The following is a 25,807-nucleotide window of genomic DNA, read 5'->3' on the forward strand; positions in this document are numbered from 1 at the left end:
ACAAGCCATAAAAAAGTATGCTTGTATGGTTCAAAGGACTGTGAGCTGTAACTTCTGTGCTATGGAGCTCTTATTAGAAATGTACATTCCATCCACAACCCAAAATAAGGAGAGAGGAATCAGGCCTGTTAACTGCCACCCTCTATCCCAGCCAGAACCACAGGCTGTAAGAGGCAGAATCCAGATCACGCTGAAGGTATTGTGAGACATACAAGACAAAACCTCTGGGTTTTCAAGGTTTCTAGTTTTTTAGGATCCTTTGGGGGGGGGCATGGCATCTACATTCTTATAAATAGTTCTCATTTCCCAAGACTGAGTATCTGGGAGCTGCCCAAGAGAGGCCATGGCTTTATTCATCCCTGTCCCCGTGGGAGCCCGGCACATGCCTCGGACATAGGAGGCTTCACGGATGCTTGCAGAGCGAAGGGGTAGCCCTTTGCATATCAACTCATGTCAACAGTCAACTCTGGTCCAAACTCACTTACCTCTTTCTGTCCAGTGACTTGTAGGAAACGGCAATAGTCATCTTGAATGGAAAGAAATTTGGCTTTTCCCGTCCCTTCAGCATCCTTAAGCTTAGCCATGCTCTCTTCAAAATACCGCTCAGCCACATCTGAAGAAAAGCGGCACAACGACATTTGAAGAGTGCTTGCAGAATTGAAGCGGAAACAGGGTAAATATGCTTTTAGTGGTGGTGCGCTGCGTGAAAGTAATAAGTATTTAGACAAGAGGACCTAGTTAATCTGCCTGTTTTTCAGAAAAGGTTTAGGTCTCAGAAGGATACGGCAATTTACAATTTCCTTTCCTGGGTTTTCATACATTTTAGCTCTCCCAGCAATACGGTAAGCAAAGCTAATGCAAACGGGGAAAATATTCCCCAGACCCGAACACGCTGGTAACGTTTTCAGGTTGATCAACCATTAATTCTTCCTATAAGCCTGGTGCTGCTCACTGAGGTGGCTCCAAGGGTCCACTGACTTTAATGGACTCTGTTATCTAAGAACCTAGTTTTACAACCTGAAAATTTGGGAAAATATGGCTGACATGCCACGGAAGGAAGAAACCCAACCATTCCAAACACATAAACATACCGGTCATAATATAATAAACATATTTTTAAACATATGCCAACCTTGAAAGCGAGAAAAAGCAAACCTCAGGTACGGAAAATGAAGAAGGAACTAGAAGCTGGAGCAGTGAGTGGGGCTGAAACTGAATGGTCCATGAGGGTATTAGAAAACAGGTATATTCTACAAGGGTGAGGACTAGAGAGGAGGCCCGAGGACTGGGCGTGGTAGGAAGATGGACTAGAGGCTCTAGAAAACGCCAGTGTGGTAGGCAGAACTCTAGGATGGCACCATATGCCCCTCACCTTGGTCTAATCCCTCCCCTGTGATGATGCGTAGAACTTGCTGATATGATGAGATATTACTCCTGGGATGAGGTGACGTGAAATGACGTGGTTGATTTTAAGGAAGTGAGATTATCCCTTGGGCTTAACCAACTCACGTGAGCCTTTTAAAAGCCGAGTTTTCGCCAGCTGGTAGCAGCAAAGGCAGCCAGAGAGAGATTCAAAGCATAAGAGGGATTTGACAAGGAGGTTCTCCATTGGTGAGATGGAAAGAACCATGGTGTAAGGACCCAAGAGTGGCCTGTAGGCGCCGAGAGAGGTCCCTGGCCAATAGCCAGCAAGCAGATGGGGATTTCAGTCCTACAACCGAAAGGAAGTGAATTCTGCTAATAACAGGAATGAGCTTGGAAAGGGACCCCGTGCTCCAGCTGAGAATGTAGCTGGCTGGCAGCTTGCTTTTAGGCTGACAGCTTGATTTCAGCCTGAGCTCGATTTAAGCCAGCCTTACAGGGCTAGACTTCTGACCTACGGAACCGAGTTAATAAATGGGTGCAAGCAATCATCATTTGTTGTGCAGCAAAAGGAAACTAACACAGTCAGGAATCCCTACAATAGAGATAAAAGCGATTGTACTGGTCCGAGGTGAGGCCTCACAGTTGTCCCACCAGAGGCCACCCATGGCTAGAAAAATCGCATCTGAGACAGGGCCACAGAATATGGGGCAGGCACACGTGTGAGGTCTGAATCTTCATCACTGCTTAGTCTGGAAATTCTGAACCGAGGAATTAACTAGGAACGGGTCTGAAACTGGAGAAATCACAGGGCTCCAGCAGAGGGGTCAACAAACTTCTTTTGTGAAGGACCACGTGGTAAATATTTTAGGCTTCGGGGGGGCCACACGGGCTCTGTCTCAGCTATTCAACTCTGCTGCTGACGCACAGGAGCGTCCATAAATGAATGGTAACACACGAATGAACGAGCGTGGCTGTACACGGCGGCCGACCGGGCATTTCCTCTTGGAAATCTCACATGCATCGTGTGGTGCAAACATATACGAGCAAAAAGATAAAACCTAATTTCCTGCGTCTTTACATTTGCTCCGCATTTGCTTATTTCCCCTCTATCACCTCCAATTTTCTATTTGTGCGTCCTTGCTATTTTCTTGATTAAACCAGCTGGTGTTTTCTCTATTTTAATACCTTTTCCAAAGGATCACCCCTTGAATCCATTTTTCTCATACTGCGACGTGAGTGCCAGTGCTTCCAAAGACACCCGCATGAACGCAGGACTCCAGAAGTCACGCAGGAACAGGAATTGGGTCAGCTGTTCCTGACGCTGCACTTGGAGCCCGGGTTCGGGCTTCAGCTCTGCTGCCTTCTAGCTGCGTGCGCCACATCCCTGACCTCAATGCCCGCATCCGAAAAGGGGGGACACGACACTAGCACCTTCTTTATAGGGTTGTTAGGAGTAAATGGGTTCATGCATATAACAACTGAGGATATGCCTAACACCTAGTCCGTGCTCCATAAATTGTTATTGTGTGAATTCAGGGACAGCTTTGAAGATCATGGTCATGGACCTCTCTTGCCCATGCCAGGCTGACCAGCAGGGACACCGGAAGCAGAGGTGGACATGAAGGCATTAAGAGGACAGCAGCACTATGAAAACACAGTGGTCAAAAGGCACGGAAGATGGGGCTCATCTGTACCCCATGCACACCTTGAGAGTTCCGAGAACACCTGAAATTCACACTGGGCATGCTGGGGTCTCAAGAAATGATTCGAGTACACTCCATGTGATCTGTTTTAGAGAGGGGACACCCGGCGATGTGTCTATCGAAGCTAGTCAACCAAGAGGACAGTTAGGTCTGAGAACAAGTAAGCTTCATTTCTCTGCAAGATCTACTTTGCTTGGAACCAAGGCAGTTGCCGGGCAGAAGCAGGAATTCTGCGGTGAGACAAAGTCTCCTGGAGAGGTCTCAGTGCCTGCTGCCCCCCCGGTGTTTGTAGCGAGACAGAAGGTGATTGAACCAGAGTCCCCTGTTGCTTTCTTTCAGTGGGGCTCTGTCCACTGCTAGACCAGCAGGTGGATTTCTAGGGTATTTACTCAGAATTTTCTCTTGGTACGAGAAAATTCTACCAAGTAGAAAATCTCTTTACTTGTAGCAGACTCATGGGAGAGGGCATTACAGGTTTAATGCTCAAACTAAGTATTAATTCTGGCTATTCTGATAATCTCATGGCAGCAAATGTGGGGATGATGTGGCGTTTATGTTGTTGATTTTAAAAGCATTACAGAGATGAACATTCCAGGTCTAAAAATTAACAAGGATATTCACAAGTGGAGTACTCTTGCTATTTTAATTTCCTGTCTAATTGGGAATTAACCCAAGAATGCAACTGAGCCCTTCTTTAAGACTAACAGTCTTTCTGAGTCTCAACCTTGTTCCCCTGAGATGAGCCCTTACCACAAAGACTGGCAGTGGTCGATCGCGTAGGAATGAGTTGGGGCTGGACAAGCAGGGACTAGTTTCAGACCCCGGGCTTTGGTAGAAGTGGTGCCCTACTCAGATAGAGGGGGAGGCAAAAGGGATGGGAAGCGTTTCCCTCCCCTTCCTAAGGAGCTGGTCTCTCGGACACAGAGGATACCTTTCTAGCCCCCTTGTAATGTCTTCCCACCTCGTAGCATCCCTTCCCCCAGCAGTCACCTGCTGACCAACTGCCCCCCTACAAAGCACCCCATTTAAGCTGGTCCCCTCGACCCAAGTGCCACCTGCTCTTTTCCCTCAGCATAGCTGATCTCACAGAGATGCTGGGGGAGAGGGAGCTGCTTGGCCTAACTCAAACTAGTGCGTAAATGGCTCAACCTCTAACTCAGGGAGGCCTAGTCGTACTTTCCAAAGAGGATGCTTGTTAGCACACGTGGATTTCTGGAAGAGCGAGTGAGAGTGAGGGAAGAAGGAAGGGAGGGGAGGGAGGAAGGGATATATTACAGAAACTAAGGCAGCGGGGTTCCCGAAGTGAACACAAGCCAGGTGTGGTAGTGGGATGTCGGGGATGGGCCCTGCCCTGGAATCTGCCCTCTGAAGCTGCTGCCTGCAAGGTCGCTAGTCAGACGGCAGGAGGGCGGGGGAGGGCTTCTCTGACAGCTGGTGGCCTGTATAAGTTGGCCACATGTCAGGCATCCTGTCAGGGCCCTCGTAGATCAGAAGAGCCTTGAATCTGGGAACAGGGGAAGGTGAAGGGCATCCACTGTGGGTGCCTTCCCCGTCTCTAAATTTGAAACTACTCTTTACCTGGGATATAGGAAAACTTTACTGCAAGACCCTGACATATTTCAATCACCTGTCTACCTCCCAAATTAGGTTTCTGAACTGGAAACCACATGATCAACCTCCGTGGGGAGAGCAAACCTGTCCTGTGACTACGGCTAAGGAGTGACTCCCTGATGAGTTTGTTCTTCGGGGGGTAGGCACCCCCTCCCCGGAAGTCCACGGCAGACAAGCGACTGGGGATGAGAGATGGAAGGTCAGGCAGGGTGGGGACATGCCACGTGCCAGCATGGACCTTGTGCCCTGAGGCCAGGTGTGGCTTCACACAGAGCCAGCCATTTCAGTGCGCTTACAATGGCCACCCCCAACTTTAAAAACCTCTTCTAGAATCATCCGCAACCTGATGCCTGTGGCCGTGGCAGAAGATGAGGTCATTTTCTAAAGCACAGAAGCATGACTTAGCTTGTGAATCTGAGCCCCGGTGGCACAGGTGTTGCAAGGCCAGGAGTCCTCTCCCATTTCCACTGCAACACAATGTTTAGGCTGTCTGTGAGTGCGTGCGAGGGAGGCAGTGTGGCCCGGTGGGCAGGGGGGCTTAATGTCTCCTGGAGGCCCAGCCAGACTCTGTTCTGTCTCTAGGTTCATATACAGGCAAAGCCCACACCCCCCGCAAGAAACAAAACAGGCTTCGTTCAAAGAGCAAGAGGAATACGGGCTTACATTTTGACACACTGGAGGTTAGGAGGCTTTTTAACTAAAACAAATTCCAGTAACTCTGGGCTCATTTTCTTGAGGCTGTCCTAAGGCAAGAGCTGAACAGTGAGGACAATTTTCATTAAGAGGGATGCCTGCGTGTACAATGTGACAGTTACCTTTGTTAACAGTCTTGGGAAAGAGTCTGAACTCCGCACTCACAGCAAAAGCATTAAGGACCGCAGGGAATCTAGCCTGGCGTTACCTCAGAGGAGCTCCATCGCCCAGCAAACAAACAGACTGGACCCATTTAGACCCTACTGGGGTCATGGCTTCTGGGAGTGGCACACCTGCCACTCACTAGCTGGGTGATCCCAGGAAGTCCAAGGCCATCTCTGGGGGGGTAGGTTTGCATCAGGAGCGTGAGGTGACCAAGATGGCAGCAGGCTGGGTGAGGCTTGCATGGGAGAGCACACATGAAGTGCTCACACAGGCCTGGTAAGGGGCTCGGTCACCGTGGGGATCTGCCTGCCTCCAATATCCTTGCCAGGAAGCTGACGCCATGTCCACGTCCCCACCACTCACAGTCCCACCCAGTAGTGGCCACCCACTTGTGGTCAGGTACCCAGCAGCCTCCAGCCCCCATTACCTGTTGGTGAAGTATATATGTTTTCCAGAAGCTGCCCTAAGAATCCTTTCTGAAGCCAAGTCAGGGTATAAATACCATAGGCTTTTCTGGGACGTTCTGAACACAAATCATCAGCCAACAGGAGAGTGAAAAACTGGCTCTCCCCAAAGGCACGCACTTCTTCCTCCCTAGCAGAGGAGTGAAGCCACAGACTTTGTTCTCAGACGCAAAGATGAAAGGCAGTCTGTAAGCAAGGCTTGACGAGGTTTCAGTTTCTCCCAGGCTGTTCCTTCACGAAGAGAGACCAACAGCACAGAGTTGGGGAGAGGAAGAGGCACCTCTGCGGGCCCCAAGAGCGGCCACCCTGCAGCCCCCGCCTGTCCGTCCTCTGGCTCCCTAGACCTCTGGGGACAGTGTCACTCACTCCCTGGTTCTGGAGCGTGGTTAAGTCGGCCGTGCCTGGCCTCTGTCTAAGCCATGCTTTGCCTCTAACTTGCACAGTGACCCTGGACACGCCCTGGCCCTCGGTCCTCTAGATGGGATGTGCAGTAAGGTAGCTTCCAGAGCTTTCTGTCTTTAGACGGTGGGAGACAGGGTAAGGGTTCTTCTCTGGCCTCACCCACCACTTGCTCTCTGCAGCTTCCCCGTCCTCACCTGGCCCTCAGAGCACAGAGCACGGATGCTGAGACCTGCTTGTGGAGCTCAGAGGCAGGCCAGGCTCAGGCTGGCTGGGCATTTTGTAGCAAGAAATGGGCCTTGCCTAGGAGCTGAGGAAGGTTCTCTCAGAGCACATGGGCCTCAAGGGGGGTTTGGGAAGGCTGAGGAGGAAGGAAGGTGGCGAGGGGAAGAATGAGGAGGAAGGGAGAGAGGTGGGTGGGTGCGGCCAGCTGTGGCTTACACTCATTTCCACCAGCAGGGCTGTACCACAAACCCCACCGGGAGGCCTCCCCAGGTTGGAGGTGGGGCGAGGGAGACAGCCAGGGAGCCGAGGAGGGCCCTGGGCAGGTGAAGGCCACCTGACTATGGCTGCTTCCGGATGGCCAGGTTACCTGTCAGGAGTCCACTGGGGCTGGGCGTGTGTGTGTTCCAGAGCCTGTCTGACATCTTGTCTCCACGGGACACACAGGGCCCGAGGAGAACCAATAACCCGGCGGGTGGGGTGTGGGCTGGGGGTGGGGTAGGACCCAGCAGAGGGGCAAGGCTGAGAAGGAAGGCCACAGGAGGGGGAGTTGAGAAAAGGCAGGATCATGGAGGTATATAAAACACGAGACTTCATCAAGAGGCAATGCCCGGCTTCAGGTACTTAGATATTTTATGTCTAGTGGGCAAAATGTGGGGAAAGCCTAGGATAAGTGGGGGCCAGGGAGATCGATCGATCAATCGCTCTATCTATCTTTATGCATGGGGAATTACATCTTGGGAACGGACCCCACGGTTATGAGTCTGGTCCCTATGGCCAGGGATCCCACCCCCAGCCCCCATGGCTCTGATGGGGCCCCTTCCATCCTGCTGGGTCCGGACCCTACAGAGCCCAGGCTGCAGACGGAGCCACTTCCAAACAAGGCCGCCCGTGCTCGGCAGGCTCTGGCTCTGAAAGGTTTACACTGAAATGTACTTGGCTTCTGCCCATTTCATTTTAATATCCTTTAGGAGAAGAGTTATAAATACAAGGCCAATGCCCTGAACACTTAGCAGGGTTGGGAGAGCTGTTAATACCAAGTTTGTCTATGGCTGCTCCGGGAGGCGGGCCAGGCTCAGGTTAGGGACATTCCGGGAGCCCGAATTGGAAGTCCTTATGCAATCACAGTCCTTCGTGACTTCTAGGGCAGTTTTGTCTGCATAAGGAGTGCAGGAAAGGCACAGAGCGAAGGGATTCGCTTGAGCGTGGAGCCTGAAACACGCTAGCTCCTTGGCCAGTGGCGTTTTGTCTGTCGGAGGGCAATGCCTTCAATGGGCATTTAGCGAGCAGGCTATGGAGAATCCCCAAATGAGAAATTTTTCTCTTTAATGATTCTTTAAAAAAAAAAAATCTGTACTCTGTGCAGACAGGTTTAAGCACAGGCAAGCAGAGCTGAGGTCTCCATGCCTGCGGATTTCCTTGGCATTGGGTGGAACATGCAGATTTGCTCCCAGGAGATCTGGCTGGGATTTCCAAACTCAAAGTGACTAAAGTCCAGATCACAGTCCTGCCATCCTGGGTGAAAGCCAACCAGTGTGTGTGTGTGTGTGTGTGTGTGTGTGTGTGTGTGTGTGTGTGTTAGGGGGGAGGTGGTCTCTCCTTAGCTGTCAAAGATAAGTTCCAAATTCCCCCATTTCCTTTCTCCTCTCTGGAGGCAGCAGAGGCCTGGGTGGGTTTCCCTCATTCCCACCGTGAGGGCATTGGCCTGTGAAGGGGTAACAGAGAGAGATGACATGAATGTCCAGGCTCCCTGAAAGATGGTGGGAAGGCACCTGCCCAGTCCCACTGCAGCTCCTGGCTGGGTGGGGCCCGGCTCATTCCTGCTTCCCAAGGCATGCCAACTCCATGCCTGTAACACGGGTCCCCTGGGCCCACACCCCCACACTGAGGCTTTGTGGGTAAAAGCCGGAACAAACTGGATCTCCCAACGCTGGACAGTCAGTTCATTTTCCACAGCCTAACCCACGTTCTCCACCAAGGGAACCAGGACTGTGACAGATACAGCTTTCAAACTGGTAAACACAGTAGCAAGAGTTTGGGGTTCCTCCTTGCTTGTGTTCATTTCTGATGTGCCCATTTAGATGGTCTGAGGCCTTAGGGACGAGGCCTGGTGCTCCTCTCTACACCTGTTCCCAGGTTCATGTTGCTGCCCAAAGAACAGCTGTTCTGATCCTACAGTTTCACTGCCCAACCTTGCTTCGTGCTGACTCGCCTTTAAGGCTTCAGTAAACATTCTTCCTAATGGCGTCATGGTGCCAGCCATTTCCAGTGTCTTCTGATTCACAGAAGCTGAGCCCGAGAAGGGCTTGTCTAGAAGCACCCTACAGATGGAGAAGGACTGTGTCCTTTTTGGGTAGAGCAATGAGTAGACAGAATACAGACAGATGGAATGGGCAGGGATGAGGAGCTGGCTGTGTTCGCTCGCTTGTAAAATTCAGGCTTGCGAAAAAGATTAAGTGAGCACGTGTGTGAGAGTTCCAGCATCTGCAGACAAGGCCAGCTCGACTCCTGAGACTAATTGTCCGGAGTAACGTTATTACCATGATTCCTGCTGCCTATGTTTCTAGCAACCGAGCCACTAAGCCTCAAGCAGAAGTGACCCCCGCTCCCCTGGTTTGTAAAGCCAATTGCAGCTCCCTGCTCCTGGGGGAAGTTTTCTTCCATCTTTATACTCCTTCTATAGTTCAACTTCTGACCAGCAAGTCAGCTTGCAGGGTTCAGGCACCAAAGACAGAGGGGGAGCTGAGAACCCGTGCATGCTCCTGCACTGGCCCCTGGCCCCCGGCTCTCCCAACCCATCTCTCTGAGCTGCCTCTGCTCTTCTAGTCCTTTCTCTGTCCCAAATGCCACAGACTCCTCCGCAGGCCTAAGGGGGGGGAGGTGGGGCAAGGAAGGAAAGGCGGGGTCGTGTGCAGCCCTTTTAATGTAACAAGGAGGTCAAGAATCTGCTACTCCCTGGCTATGCACCCCTGGGGAAATTACTGAATCTCTCTGTGCCTTGGTTTCTCCACCAGAAACTGGAAGTACTTATGCCAACCTCATGGAGAAGTTGTGAGGATTAACTGAGTTAATAAATGTAACTGGTTAGAACCATGGCCTTATGCACTATGTAAGCATTAGCTGTTACTACTATTATTACTGTGCGAGGTCATTGCATTCTCACAGATCTTATTATGGTATCACTGTTATTCTCAATTTACAATACCCACACTCTATTTATTCTTAAACATGAAAATACAAATATAGGTATGGATATATATATTTGGATTGTCTGATTCCGTGAATCATGCAAAGCCGAGTGGCCTGACCTCGCAGCTAGAGGGAAAAAACATTTCAGGACACAAGTTCTATGGGTCCTCATCCAATCCATACATTTTTTTTTTTTAACTAGCTGAGATGCTAGCAAATGGGAGTCCCTCTAGGCAAAGAGGGTCTTTGGGACTTGGTTTCCTCTACTGTTTGCTATTCTCTCTCTCTCTTTTTAAAAGATTTTATTTATTTATTTGAGAGAAAGAGAGAGAGAGAGTGCACAAGTTGGGGGGAGGGGCAGAGGGAGAGGAAGAAGCAGACCCCCTGCTGAGCGGGGAGCCCGATGGGGGACTCAGTCCCAGGACCCTGGGATCACGACCTGAGCGGAAGGCAGACGCATCACCGACTGAGCCACCCAGGGCCCCCCTAGCTGTCTGGCATTCCCTTGGGAATACCCAAGACTCCCCTATCCCCACCCCACCAGTTTAAATGCTCAGAACTCTCCAGTTGTCTGAAACCCATGAGCCCTTGAGGAAAACAGGAAGGACCCGACAAGCATTCATTATATACCTGCTCTCTCTGGGTCAGAAGTTACAAGTCTGGCCCTCACACTTGTTTTGGCCCATTCAGAGTCCAAAACATATTTGAATTAGTTACCATCAACTACACACAAAAATCTAGATTTCTGCCTTCTCTTGAAAGAGCACATCTGCCATAGAAGCCTGCCTTCCACATGATGGTAACGGGCTGGAGCTGAGAGACCACTGCGTGCTCTAGGCTATGGCTTCCCCAGTTTGCTGCAGTCCTCAGCACTCTGTATTGTCTCTCACGTTCAAATCCACAGTAGCTGCCATTTATGATGCGTTTGCTTGCTGCTGCTGTATCGTCATGACCATCCGTGTCGCTCACACAGCTTACTCAGTTCCTGTAGACATTTCGATTTGTGACTCCTGCTAGTCTAGGGATTTCCATCAAACACGCATTGGCATTTTCACTATCTTAATAGTTGGGAGTGGAAGGTTCTTTTCCCCTATTAAAGGAATGTGAGGCACGCAAAAGCTGGTCAAAACACTGCTAGCTCTTTGAAGGTTTTGAAGTTGATTGTTATATATGGAGTGTTTCAGAGGAGAGGATCTGAAAGTTTGCCTGCCTTCTCTATCCCTAGATGGGGGGCTCCAGTTCTGAAAAGGTGCTCAAGGCTCCAGGAGACCGGAATGAGGAGTCTGTCAGGTGGGCTGGACAGATGGATAAACCCCTATATCCCCTTCACTAGCTCCTCTCTGGGCTGGAGCCCCTGCTCGGCCCAGGGATCTGTGCAGACAAGCTGCTCAGAGAGACGTCCCCTTCCTCTCCGCCTACCTGCCAGCCTCCACATCCTAGCCCAACTCCCTCCCGGAACCCCAATTATTCTGGATCTCAATTTTAGGCTTGCTGGCACACTGGATCTTATTTTACTATAGTACGTGATTATTTTTATCTGAAATTTTGGAATATAGTCCTAGGTCATCTTTGTGAGTTATATTCTGTTTCTGAATATTCTGACCCAACCCCCCCCCCCCCAAAAGTCACTGGAGATGTGTTCTTCATGGACAGAGGCATACTGTAAGCTTGGAGTCCAGAATAGGGGATTAAAGAACGTCCCAAGCTCGCTGCTCTACCTATTACCTGGGGCTAAGAAAAACCATATGAGTCATAAATGGCAACTCCTCTTGGACTGCCGAAACCATGTAAGTGCATCCTCATGGAAAGCCCAGTCCTGTGAAAGACTGTGGGCTGGGGTTCCACAAGCCAGATCTGTTGCCACAGTAGCTCCACAACAATCTTTAAAAATAGATCCCCTTTGAGAGCAGAGCATGGCTCACCCTGTAAGCCCAGCATGGAATCTCTGGGGTTCTTAACAGCTCCGTTTGGAGGAAGATTCACTGGATTTGAAAGTAAAAGATTAGAGAAAGGCCAAAGAGGACAGAAACCAAAGAACACTGGCGAAACGAAGGAAGTGGCAGAGCTACGCATGGCCATATAAAGCCGCCAAAGCTCTCCAAGGGGCCTATGTCACAGCCCCCGCCACCTGCGCGCCCATCCTAAAGGCAGCAGGTTACAGACCCAGCCGCGCGTGCACAGCCGGCCGGAGCGGGCAGCGAGCCTCGCCCACTGAAGGTGCGCGCTCACCGTGGTGCTCGGTCCTCCCAGAAGCGACGGCGGCGTGGGCGACAGAATGTGCGGAGACCGCTGCCTCCTCTTGACAGGGGTTTCTGCTGAGAACGATGAGATGCGCCTGTCACCAGGGAAAGGAGAAACACGTTTGTTTACCTGCTTGGCGGCAGCAATAGCGAGCTAACTGTTCTTGCAGCGATAAGCAGAAAGCCAAGGAACTTCCTAGCCCGCTAGACGATATGATTTATGGGGAAGCACAATCGATTCTTAGGAGACCTGGATCTTAAAGGCACCGTGAAGTGGAGAGGGAAAGGCTGGGTCCAGATGGCTTGAAGCTGTGACCGGGGCGCATCGCTAAGTAAATCATTTACCGGTCTCTGCTCCTGGGAGCGTGGTAGTGTGGTGTCAGCCCAGGGCGCAGGGGGAGGCGGGGAGGAAGGGTTCAAGAAGGAAGGAGATGGGTCACAGAGCGCCAGTGCTGTGCAGAGGAAGTGGGCGAGCCCAGCGCCCTGCCCGTGCTCAGTCCAGAAAGTGGGACCCCCAAAGGCGTTGGCAGCCTCCCCAGTGCCCGATCCACCAAGCCCATCGGTCTGCACCCTCTTCAAACGGGCCCATGGGGCTGCCTGAGCACAGAAAACAGCTCAGGTCCTTGAAAATAAAGCCCAATTTAAAATTCTTTAAGAGAAAAAAAAAAATAAAACCTATGATCCTGTGAATATAAAATAATAACAATCCTCTCAAATAAAATGCAAACTACATCTCTCCAAATAAAAAGATAGAAAATAAAAAATAAATGAGAAAATAAAGCTATATTCATGTGACCGTAGAATTCTAAAGTTTTAAAAATGCACTTAGTAATACGTTTACATTCATACAATAAACACATAATTACCAATTGCCTACGGCAGGAGAGGCCAGGGCTAGAAAGTGTGGGCAACAGGGAAAGCATGGAAGCCAGCACGATGTCGTACAATGCACTAATGCAAGATGGTAGGTAGTTTGCCATTAATTGCCGGAACGGTGACAGAACACTAAAATTCTGTGGGTTTAAAGGAGAAATGCCAGATTGCGATAGGCAAGACATACTAATGCAACTAAGATTTCTTTCTCATTTGTAGTATTACGATTTTAATTTTCTTTTATTAAAAAAAATTTTTTTTTGTTATGTTAGTTACCATACAGTACTTCATTAGTTTTTGATGTAGTGTTCCATGCTTCATTTCTTTTTTTAAAAAAAGCTTTAATTTATTGGGGCGCCTGGGTGGCTCAGTCGTTGAGCGTCTGCCTTCAGCTCAGGGCGTGATCCTGGCGTTCTGGGATCGAGCCCCACATCAGGCTTCTCTGCTGGGAGCCTGCTTCTTCCTCTCCCACTCCCCCTGCTTGTGTTCCCTCTCTCGCTGGCTGTCTCTCTCTGTCAAATAAATAAATAAAATCTTAAAAAAAAAAAAGCTTTAATTTATTTATTTGAGACAGAGCAGGAGAGGGGGGAGGGAGAGGGAGAAGCAGACTCCTCACGGAGTGGCAGCCCAACATGAGGCTCCCGGGGCTCCTGGGATGGAGTCCCAGGACCCTAAGATCATGACTTGAGCTGAAGGCAGACGCTTAACCAACTGAGCCACCCAGGAGTCCCTCGACTTTAATTTTCTTAACTACTTTTGCTACGAGAAAGCTGAGGTTGCCTACTGGGTGACTTGCTTGAGATAGCTCACAGCTAATAAAGGATGGAGATAAGACTCTGACCTTGATCCTCTGACTTTAGATTCGCTTCTTCTGCCCTGGCCCCTGGTGGCAGACATCACTAATTGATGCCAGCACACTTCCCCATAGACTCATTCAGGCTCTAGGAGCTATGCCTAATCCATGGGAGGTGGGCTAGGAGATAAAGTCCTACCACTAGAACTTTCTAGTCCAGACCAAACAGTGACACAGCAAAGGCATAGAGACTTCATCCTCTGATGATCAGCGGAGCCCATGTCTGAGTTGATAATCAGGGTAGACGCTAGACTGTCATATTTAAATGTCATGGCGCCTCATTTGTCATATTTAAAATCAGCTGAGTTACTAGCTCTAGACTTTTTATGATGGGGCTACTCCAGATCAAGATGGCTGGTAATAATAACTTTAATTGTTGTGTTAGAACAACCAGAATTTCATATTCATAAATGCCAACAATATGCTTTGTTTTAAATTTACTTTTTTTTAATGATAGGCTATAAATACATTGAACAAGTAATTTCGGCCACCTCCCCATTAGTCATTATCCTCAATTTGGCCTGAGGCTCTGACTTGAAATGCTTTTCAAACACTGCACACTCCAAACAGTAAAGACAGTCGGAGCCACGGGGTAGAGTCAAAGCATCACATGATCAGGGTTTGCAGGGAGGAAAAAAGAGAGAGGAAAAGCCTGCCCCACCCCAAATGCAAACCGAAGCCTGTTTACCTGGGGTTTTCCCCGGCTAACTATCTCCACAATCCACCACTGAGGAAGGAACCCAGCGATACCAGGAAAGATTTAACTCATGTTGTTACAAAGACTTTTAACACACACGGTACTTTAGATTGATTAAAACTCAAATTCAAATTAAAAAAAGATTTCATATTTAGTTTCCACTCAATATTATAATTCAAGGCAACATGAAAGATAGATGTCTATCAAAATTGTTTTCAAATGAATAACTACATGTTCTGAAAGTTCTGTAGATCACCTTTTGCTTCTGGAGACAGGAAGCAAAATCTTCCAAGAGCAGAAATGCTCACAATATCAGGAAAGTGGATCCTGAGAGCTTAAGGGGATCTGAATTTCACAAAATTTTTATAACCTCAACATTTTTCTGTGTGAGATACTAATATAAGCAAACATTTATTATTCATTTTTCAGAAACTCAATCCCTGATCTAATTTATATTTGATGTTCTTGAAGCTTCTAAAAACCATATGCTGGTTTAACATGGAAGGAGTTGGGGGGAGAAAAAGGGAACCATGATGTTTAAAATGTGCAAGATTAGCATCTCATTGATTCGTTCAATCAAATTCAGTTTAATTTAATGCAGTCCTATTCAATTCACCTTCATTTTTAACTGCTTTCTGCAAGCCAGTCTGTGTCCTCAATCACACTTGGGGCCTTATCATAGCTTATTCTGTGCTACCTCTGGACCGTGTGGCTCACAGAACCCTCCTCACTCTATCACACCCTGCCTCGATCACATAGAAATCCATGCAATTTCTAGTCCTCTATCCACTCCCCCCTTCTCACTATCCATCCACCCCCTCCTACTGTCCCTTCCCTTCCTGGCCAGCTCAAAGTTCACCACCTCTCACTGCTGATACAAAAAAAAAAAAAAAAAAAAAAAAAAAATGCCCTCAACTTCACTGAGGCATTATTTCAAATGGTGAGAAAGGGGGAATCTATCCAGGAGAAGGGGAATGAATGGATCGTGGTTTATTCATACAAGGATTGAACTCTACCGATGTCTTTTAACATGGCTACGTTTCAGAAACATACCAGTGAGTGGAAAAGTAATTTACAAAAGGTTGCACACATCATGGCACCACTGAGTTTCAAGGTTTTGTTTTGAAGCAAAGAAAGAAAAAAAAAAAAAAGAAAGAAAACCCAAAACCAAAAAACAAACCAAAAAAACCCTTTCATTCCAAATAGAATCTTCCACGTTCTCTAAAATACAGAGCCAGTTAAGAGTGGAGCTGCTCTCACTGAAGCAGGTGGAGAGGGCCTAGGAGCCCACCCAGCTGTGCCCACCCAGCTGCCCCCAAAAGACCCTCCGTGGAATATGAGGGTTCCAGGGGATGCGGACTGAGAACCGCAGCCCTGCAGGGTACAGGAGGCCTCCGTCGGGAGTAAATACAAAGGCAGTTGACAAAGCTGGTGATGATTAGATTACCCAATTTGCTGAACTAAAGCACTGTTCACGATTCTGGAACAACACCCTGTTTGCTAAGAGAATATAAGTACCCCTGTCGTATGCATCAGAGAGCATTTGAGGACTAGTTGTTAGCGTTAACAGAATTATAGGAGCCCTGCTTGCCTCTCTGGCTTCATGCAGGAGCAAAAGTAATGGGCCCCGCTGAGGATCTGTGGCTTGACTGCGTTCGCTCCTCATTATTTATTAATCTCCCAGGGCTCAAATTTCTCCTCCCATTCTTTGTTGTTTTCAGCATCTTATGGTTACATGTTTCTCAACTGTCATCTTGAAGCTGAGAGGGAGTGTTCAATATTCCTAAATCTCTTGAGCTGTTAGCAGGTTGTACCGGGTTAATAACAAACACCGAAACCAAACCTTTAATGTCCCATATTGAGCGAGGTCCTTCACTGAAAAACCTCATTCACAAGACCAACCACTTCCCGCCCTGCCAAGGTACAGAGCCGCTGTGGCCTTCTTTTTTTTTTTTTTTTAAAGATTTTATTTATTTATTCGACAGATATAGAGACAGCCAGCGAGAGAGGGAACACAAGCAGGGGGAGTGGGAGAGTAAGAAGCAGGCTCATAGCGGAAGAGCCTGATGTGGGGCTCGATCCCGAAACGCCGGGATCACGCCCTGAGCCGAAGGTAGACGCTTAACCGCTGTGCCACCCAGGCGCGCTGTGGCCTTCTGGTCCTCCTGCGCGTTTCTGGGGGAAACCACCGATTCCACAGCGCCGATCCAGCCCTCCACAGACTCAGCCCGAGTTAGAGCTGGCAGGCTCTTATCGAACTGAGCCTGTCCCCTTGGATTTGTGAAATGTGTAATAGTTCTTGAGGGGAAAACTTGATGACTAGTAAAAAGGATGTTTCTATTTATGCAAGCAGACCCCATCATGTGAACACTCAACTTAAAACATGCAGGCTTCTGACGGCAGAACCCCAGCTCTTGGCAGGAGGGACGGACAGATTCTTTTCCCATTTGGTAATAAGGACGGGATCACGGACTCAGGGAGGGATCTCCTCTCCCATAGCACAGCGGAGAGTACACAAGTCACTCAAGGAACATTCGTGGACCTCAAATGAGTCTCTTTACCCTGGAGACATGAACGCTCATGGGGAAGGCAAGATAAGTCTCCAACTCAGTAACTGCCAAGATCTCTTTGTACAGCAGAGGGCTGGTGCTGGAGGGGACAGTGGGACCGCAGAAACTCACACTGATTCGGCACCTAGTTTTGTCAGGCATGGTGCTATGTGAATTATATACACCTGCCCGCTTAGTCGAGGAACGAGTGGTAAGGGGGATGTCAACAGCCCAATTTACAGATGGGGAAAATGAAGCACCCAGGAGATCAAGCAACTAACTGAAGGTCACATAGAGGGGTCAGTGGCAGGACAGGGATTCAAGCTAAGGCCTGTGATTTCCAGCTGCATCCTTTTCTAGTCTAACACCTGGTTTTTAAGAGAGTAGAAGTTACAGAACGATGATCTTCTAATCAGCATGATGAAGTATTATTTGAGAGTCAGAGAAATAGTTGCTAGGTAGTAAATTCAGTCTAGAAGTTGGATGATCTGGCTAGGGCGAGACCGGACTGCCAATACGTGGGTCCCGAAGCAGCTTCTGAGAACTAACTGCAGAGGGACGACACCACAGTGGGGAGTCTGCTTTGACTCAAGTCCCCCTGTCATTGTGAGGTGTGAGCTTGCTGTGTCGCTTCTAGAACTGACCAGCCGTGCAGTTACATGGCTTTCCCTCCTGGCCTTGCCAGAGCTGACCATCCGACCCTTCAGCTTTGGGCTGATGGCCTTGCACAAGACAGGGTCACGTTGCAGCTTCAGGCTGACACTTCCTTTCCTCTCCCGTGTCTGGCCAGGAGGGAAGCCTGTCATGGCCACCCACACCGCGGGGGCCCAGGGCAGCCGGAGAGGCTTGGCTGAGAGAAAGATGTTGCTGGGACTCCCCGGAGGTGGGGGGGGGAGTGGGGTAGTTGAAAGGGAAGTTAGTGGGTGCAGAGGGCATTCAAACACTGAGTTCTGAGGGCCCCAGACCAAGCCAGTTTCTTTTAATAGAGAGAGTCCTCAATGGCAGCTCTCCAGTTGTCAATTTTAGCTCCTCCAAAGGGCTGGGGAGAAAAGGTCCTCCTCTCCGTAAGGGTTAGCACCAAAATAGATATGTTGGGAACTTAGACTTTCATTCTCTCTTGGTCGTGTGTGTTTTCTTAAAACGTAGCTAGATTTTAGATTATAAGAGTAATGCCGGTATATAATTTTGAAAGAGCCTACGTGGTAAGTTAAAGCGCCCTCTCCCTTCTGTCTATAGGCCTCACCCTCTTCTCCCCATTCGCAGTCTGACTCCTTATAGTTATCACTATCAGGTTTCCCGAGCGTCCTCTCAGAACTACTGACATGTTTATACAAATGCGCACGTGCCCAGGTGCGCATGTGCCATCATAACCTGACTCCGCCCTGCCCCCCACGCCCAGCTTCGTCCGGACCAGCCCTCTGGGCTCTGCCACAGTGGCCCTGCTCCCCTCTCCTCAGTCTTTGGGGTGTCTCAGGCCGCTCTGCTGGGAGCTCTCACAGCACCCTTACATTCCCCCATGTGCATGCCACAGTTGCCATTCTAGATTCATCTGTGTGACTATTCAGCTCAGGCCCAGGTCACACCCTAGGCTACTCCTCGAGGCCGTGACCCTGCATCACAGTCCCAGCGCGGGCCACTGTGCCGGCACATTGTTGGGTCTGACCAGTTGTCGACTGAATCGACATTCTGGTCTACATATGGCTTCTTGAAAATAATAATGCACTTTGGGCATCTTTCAAGTCAGAACACACACAGCCATCTCATTCTTCTCAGTGCTTCTATGGTGTTCCACCACATGGATGTGTCATCATTTCATCACCAGTCCCCTGTTAATGGATTTTAAGAGTACGTTTAATTTCTAAAGGCTCGTTTTTGCCAGCGACACTGTTTCATTGCTCATACATTTTTTTCTTTTTAATTTTATTTATTTGATAGAGAGAGACTCAGCGAGAGAGGGAACACAAGCAGGGGGAGTGGGAGAGGGAGAAGCAGGCTTCCCAGCGGAGCAGGGAGCCCGATGTGGGGCTCCATCCAGGACCCCGGGATCATGACCTGAGCCGAAGGCAGACGCCTAACGACTGAGCCACCCAGGTGCCCCAATTGCTCATACATCTTTGCACACGTGTACACATCTATCTGTTGGGTCGGTTTCTAGAAGTGAATCGGCTGGTCAAAGGGTCAGTGCATTATAAAATTGGAGAGGGGATATCAACTGTTTTCCCCCAAATTAGTGCCAATCCCCACTTTCCAGCAGTGTGTAAGGATGCCTGCTTTCTTGTACCCTTGCCATCATGGGGCATCCTCAAACTCTTATTTTGCTCACAGCAGGTGAAAATGGCCTCTCCTCAGTTAAAGTGCATTTCTTTAATAACAAATGACGTTGATAATTATTTTCGTATGGTTATTGGCTATTTGTAGTTCCTCTACTGTAAACTGACTGCTCCTGCCTTTCATCTACATTTCTATTGTGTTGTCTTTTTCATCTAGATTTTTAAAAAAGATTTATTTATTTATTTATTTATTTATTTATTTATTTATTTATTTATTTATTTATTTTGGAGAGAGAGAGAGAGCATGAGTGGGAAGGGGCAGAGGCAGAGGGAGAGAGAATCTCAAGCAGACTCCCCGCTGAGTGCTCAGGACCCTGAGATCATGACCTGAGCTGGAACCAGGAGTTGGACACTTAACCGACTGAGCCACCCAGGCGCCCCTCACCTAGCTTTTATAAGGATTCTTTCTGTATCTCCTCCCTTTGATATTTATTTTTTGACATTGGGATATTTTGTCACAGATAAGTTTTTTGTTTTTATGTCGTCAAATTCATCAATCTTTCTTTCTCTTTTTTCTTTCTTGCCTCCCTGTCTCTCAATCTATCCCCATATGTACATATGCAGAGGAAAGATACTACAAGTATCACCACTGGCTACTTCTGGGAAGGGAGGCCTGGGATGACCTGGGAAATACAAAGTCACTTCTTTGTATTTTTCTGCATGGCTTGATTTTTTTTAATATAAAGAGAATTATCATTTTTTTAAAAATAGTAACTTAAAAAGAAACAGTATGGCACCTGGATGTATGTTATTCTTAGAAAATTTTTATGATGCACAGAATCATAATTGCATTCTGCATCTTTTCTAATTTTAAACAAAAAAGGCTCGTATTGGGGCGCCTGGGTGGCTCAGCCGTTAAGCGTCTGTCTTTGGCTCAGGTCATGATCCCAGGGTCCTGGGATCGAGCCCCGCATTGGCACTCCCTACTCAGTGGGGAGTCTGCTTCTCCCTCTCCCACTCCCCCGCTTGGGTTCCCTCTCTTGCTGTGTCTCTGTCAAATAAATAAATAAATTCTTAAAAAAAAAAAAGAAAAGGCTAGAATTTTCAGAGATTTGGGAAATTATAAATAGCGTGTTACAGCAAATACACAGTGATGAACCAGAACCAATCAGAGGCATTGCCATTTGCTGTATCCTCTGAAGCTGGTAGGAGCCCGGTGTGAGCACCTGTCACCCGTTCCCTGGGCTTGGCGGAGGTTCATGACCTGCCCAGAGGAACCCGAGGCCGCATTTTCTGACCTCCAAGTTTCTGGTAGACTGACTGATAAGTTGGTTCACGATACTTTGTGAATCCAACTGCCCCCAAGTTTGGGAACTCCTGAGAGGCAGAGCTGCCCTAAAAACTGAACAGAAGATAGGCAGTTCGACTGTCAGAGATATAAAAAAGCAGCCGAAGCCCGTGGGCGTTAAGTCATCCCCCCCGAACACACACACACCCACGAACAACCTCACAGAAATGAAATCCTGCGAGTTTTCTTTCGGATCGAGAACAAGGGTCTATTGCCAACATCCGCCACGAGTAGTTTCAGGAACAATCGTGCCTGCAGGCTGTCTCGCAGAGCCCTGCTGCAGGGGGACCGATGGGGCCCCGAGCAGCCCGGTCACCGGCCCCTGGGACCCTGGGACCGGCGCCTGCCCCGTGTGGTGGCTCCGTGGGGCTTGGTATTTGTCTCCACTTGAATGGGTTAGTTCCTAAAATACTTTGGAATTTGTCGTCATTCTACAGAAAATAAAAGGTCTTTTCTCTCTGGGCGTTTCTCTCACTCCAAAGGAATGAAGAGCGGCAAAACCAGGGGGTGAAATAACAAACCCCCTTTTCTTAGCGGGGGTACTTACTAAACGGCTTTTGGGCGAGGGCTCCCGTGGAGAGCCGCAGCCACACGGTACCTTTCTGCATCTAAGGTAAAGCTCTGAGAGAAAAGAGGAGCCTGGATAAATGTTTAATAATTACTGTTGATAAATAAAAGGAGCTTATACTGGCAACATGCCTAATGGTTCACAAAGCACTTTCCATTTTGAACCTTTGAGCAGTTCTGTGAAATGGATAGGGCCTCTTGCAGGACTGGTTTTTTTGTTTTGTTCTGTTTTTTGTTTTTTGGGGACGTTAAATGACTTGTATAATCAAGCAGCTGACAACAGAAGAATCTGGACTCCCGCTCGGATTTTCTGACTGCACACCCAATGCCATTTCAGCTTCACAAAGCTATCTCTTCAATAATGGTTGGGAGGTATTTATTTAAACGCTCTTTAATCTTTATTCAACTCAAGAATAAAAAACAATAAAAGTCACCGATTAAACTTTACAAGTATAAAAATGAGTGAGTTACTCTATAACTAATACAGAGAAATCCTTCTACAAGCTTCAAAATCCAAATGTAGTGAAGGGAAATGTTGAAAATGTGAAAGCATTAAGAAAGCTTTTGCATGGCAAAAAAGCATTATGGATCTACAAAAAGAATATATTAGAGGTAATAAACGAGTTCGGCAGGATTGCAGCATGCAAGATAAACCTATCATTTCTATTTCTACACACTAGCAATGAACAGTAGGGAAAGGAAATTAAGAAAAAAAAAACTTTTGTTTCTAAGAGCATCAAAAGAACAAGATACCTGGGAATAAATCTCCCAGAAGAAGTATAAAACTTATACTACAAAACGTGGTTGAAAGAAACTAGGGAAAAACTAAATAAATAAAGATATCTTATGTTCATGTATTGAAAGCCTTAATATTATGAAGATGTCAATACTGACTCCATGTTTTTTTTCCAAAAATTGATAAGCTTATCCTAAAATTCATATAAAGATGTAAGTAAGCCAGAATAGCCAAAACAATCTTAAAAAAGAGTAAAGAAGTTGGAGATGTCACACTTATGGCTTTCAAAACTTACCATAAAACTTGTACTTGAATGTTCATAGTAGCTATCCATAAACTTACCACAAAACAACATCGATTGAGCGTGTGGTGCTGGCATAAGGATAGACATACGGATCAATGGAATAGAATCAAAAGTCCAAAAGTAAACCCTTACATTTATGGTCAATTGATTTTGACACAGGTCCCAAGGTAATTCAGCAGTGAAAAGATAGTCCTTTTAATAAATCGCATTGGGACAACTGGATACTCACATGCGAAAGAACGAAGTTGGAGCCCTACTTTACACCCTATAAAAAATCAATTCAAAATGGATCAAGTATTTAAATGTAAAATTTAAAACCATAAAATGCTTAGAAGGAAACAGATACAAGCCTTCATGAGCTTGGAATAAGCAAGGGTTTCTTAGACGTGAGGCTGAAAGCACAAGCAACAAAAGAAAAAAAGGATACGTTGGACTTCCCTGAAGCCAAAAACTTTTGTGCTTCCAAGGATGCGATCCAGAAAGTGCGAAGACAACCCACAGGAGGGGAGAATATATTTATACATCATGTATCTGATAAGGTCTAGTATCTAATACCCCGTATGAAGGACTCTTAGGAGTGAACAATAAAAAGACAAATAACCCTACTTAAAAAATGGGCAAAGGATTTGCCTAGACATTTCTCCAAAGGCGGACCCATGGCCACACGCATAGACACGGAGGCAGAACACCATGAGCCATTGGAGGAATTCGAGTCAGAAGCACAGCGGGATACCACCCCACCTTCACTAGGATGGCTGAAATAAAAAGGACAGATACTAATGCGTGCTGGTGAGGAGGTGAAGAAGGTAGGACTCTCAGGCATTGCTGCTGGGAATATCGGATGCTGAGGCTGCTTTGGAAAATAGCTTGGCAGTTCCTCAAAAAGCTAAGTATTGCGTTACCACATGACTCAGCAACTCCACTACCAGCTTTATACCCAAGAGACCCGAAAACATATCCACGTGAACACTTGTACGTGAATGACCCGAGCAGCTTTATTTGTCATCTCCATGGGGTGGAAACAACCCAAGCATCCCTCAACTGATGATGGGATGAACAAATGTGGTCTATCTGTATGCCAGAATACTCTTCAGCCATAAAACAGGAATGACGTAGAGGCACCTGGGTGGCTCCGTCGGTTAGGCGTCTGACTCTTGATTTCGGCTCAGGCCATGATCTCGGGGTCGTGGGATCGAGCCTTGCATCAGGCTCCACGCTCAGCAGGGAGTCTGCTTGAGATTCTCTCTCTCCCTTTCCCTCTGCCCCTCCCCCAGCTCACACGCACTGTCTTTCTCTCTCAAATAAATAAAAAAAATTTTTTTAAAGGAATGAAGTACTAATACTTGCTAAGCATGGATGAACTTTGAAGGCAATATGCTAGATAAAAAAGTCAGACACGAAAGGGCACATATTATAGGATTCTATTTATATGAACTGTCTATAACAGCCAAACCCATAGAGGCAGAATGTAGACTGGTGGTTGCCAGGGCATGAGTGAGAGAAGAAATGGGAGAGTAACTCACACTGGGGCAAGTTTCTTTTGAGGCGATGAAAATGTTCTGCAACCGGATGGTGGTAATGCTTACACCACTTTGTGAATGGGACCAAACTACTAAATTATACGCTTCAGAAGGGTGAACTTTTATATAAGTTATCTCAAGAAAAACACCATGAACAAAATAAAATGCAAATGACAAACTGGGTGAAAATGTTTATGACATATGTCATGGATAAAGGGGCAATACGTGTAATATGTAGTGACTTTTATTTTTTTAACCTTTTTTAAAGATTTTGTTTATTTATTTGACAGAGTGAGAGCACAAGTAGGGGGAACAGCAGGCTCCCCGCTGAGCAAGCAGCCCGATGTGGGACTCGATCCCAAGACCTGAGCGGAAGGCAGACACTTAACCGACTGAACCACCCAGGCATCCCTGTAATGAGTTGTAACAGTTAGAAACTAGATAAAAATCCTATTAAAAAGTAGACAAATGATATGAAAAGAAAATTCACAAAAAATATATTAAGGAAACCAGTGAACTTGTGAAAAGATAGGCAGTTCCATTGTGCAGATTAAAAACTATACTGAGATGTTAGTTCTCTCCTCTCAAAGCTTGATGATACGCTCTTTGGGAAGAGGCTGTTGGGAAACAGCACGCTCCGACATTGCTGGTGGGAGTATAACCGGTAGAAGCCCCAGGAAAATCAGTGTCCTGCAAAACTACCCACACAGGCACCCTTTGGCGGAGCAATCCCACTTCTAAGAATTTACTCTGAAGATACAACTCCAATAATATAAAAATATATGTGTGTAAGTTTACTCATTAGAACATTATCCGCAATTAAAAAATATTAGAACCTATCGAAATGCCCAAACAGAAAACGATTTGAGAAAAACACAGTATGTACATAAAATGGATTATTATACCTTTGTACAGATGAATGAACTGCTATGAAGTGATTTCTAGAATATACCACTAAGTGAAAAAAGCAAACATACACACAACAAATAAATAACTTGGTGGGAGGAGGGAGGGACATTCCTAACAGTAGAATGTCAACTGATAAATGTGGATGGAATGGCAGAATGGAAAATCATTCATCCGCAACTATCGCTGTAAAGAGTGGTTTGGGAAAGATTCATCAATGCATGCTAAACGTTGAGAAAATGTGCAAAGGAGTGGAGTATTTACATGGTCTTAAAAATGTCTCTCTACTGAATCCTTATTGGCTGCAAGGGGAACAATAGCTACTGTATAGGAAGAGTCACCATGATTGGGTGATAGATTTATTATTTTTTTTTATTTTTTAAAGATTTTATTTATTTATTTGACAGAGAGAGAGCCAGCGAGACAGGGAACACAAGCAGGGCGAGTAGTGGGAGAGGAAGAAGCAGGCTCCCAGCGGAGCAGGGAGCCCGACGTGGGGCTCGCTCCCAGGACCCTGGGATCACGCCCTGAGCCGAAGGCAGACGCTTAACGACTGAGCCACCCAGGCGCCCCTGGGTGATAAATTTAATGTCACTAATGAAGGACAGGTGACATCACGTGCCTCCAGATGTACTACCCTAAGAAATACAATATCCTTTTGTAATATTCTAGCTGGGCATGCATTGTCCAAATCTAGTCACGAGAAAACATCAGACAAAGCCAAACTGAGGTACAGTCTAGAAAACGACTGGTCTATATCTTCAAAAATGTCAATGTCCACAGGGACAAAGACAAGCTGAGAAACTGTTGTAGACTAAAGACCAGAGGCATAATGACCAATGGTAACACATGATCCTGGACTGGATCTTGTATGGGAGGGAAAACAAAGACTGCCATAAAGGACAGTATTGGGACGACTGACAAAATAGAAAATGGCCTCTACCAATGTCAACATTCCTGAATTTGATAACTGTATTGTGATTACCTCAGAGACTATCCTTGTTAAGTAATCAGGGATAGAAGGACATGGTATATTCAAATACTTTTAGATGATTAAAAAAATGTAGATAGTTACCGCTGGGCACATACATATGTGCGTGCATGTGTGTGTGTCTATATAAAAAGATAGGGAG

The 25,807-nt window shown here is 47.1% G+C and overlaps 1 protein-coding gene across 1 annotated transcript in view; it reads right to left on the bottom strand.

Annotated features, from left to right (window-relative positions):
* Positions 1 to 25,807, bottom strand: part of TTC23 (tetratricopeptide repeat domain 23) — a 95,276-nt gene that overhangs the window by 19,636 nt on the left and 49,833 nt on the right. Inside the window, exons 7-8 of the mRNA XM_045795409.2 lie at positions 12,041 to 12,146; positions 486 to 613 (exon numbers count right to left, since the gene is read on the bottom strand). Coding sequence (XP_045651365.2) covers positions 486 to 613; positions 12,041 to 12,146 — 234 coding nt within the window. The remainder of the gene's footprint in view (positions 1 to 485; positions 614 to 12,040; positions 12,147 to 25,807) is intronic.

The sequence above is a fragment of the Ursus americanus genome, chromosome 28, assembly GCF_024610735.1.
Source record: "Ursus americanus isolate L20-20 chromosome 28, mUrsAme1.1.p, whole genome shotgun sequence".
NCBI classification, from domain to species: Eukaryota; Metazoa; Chordata; class Mammalia; order Carnivora; family Ursidae; genus Ursus; species Ursus americanus.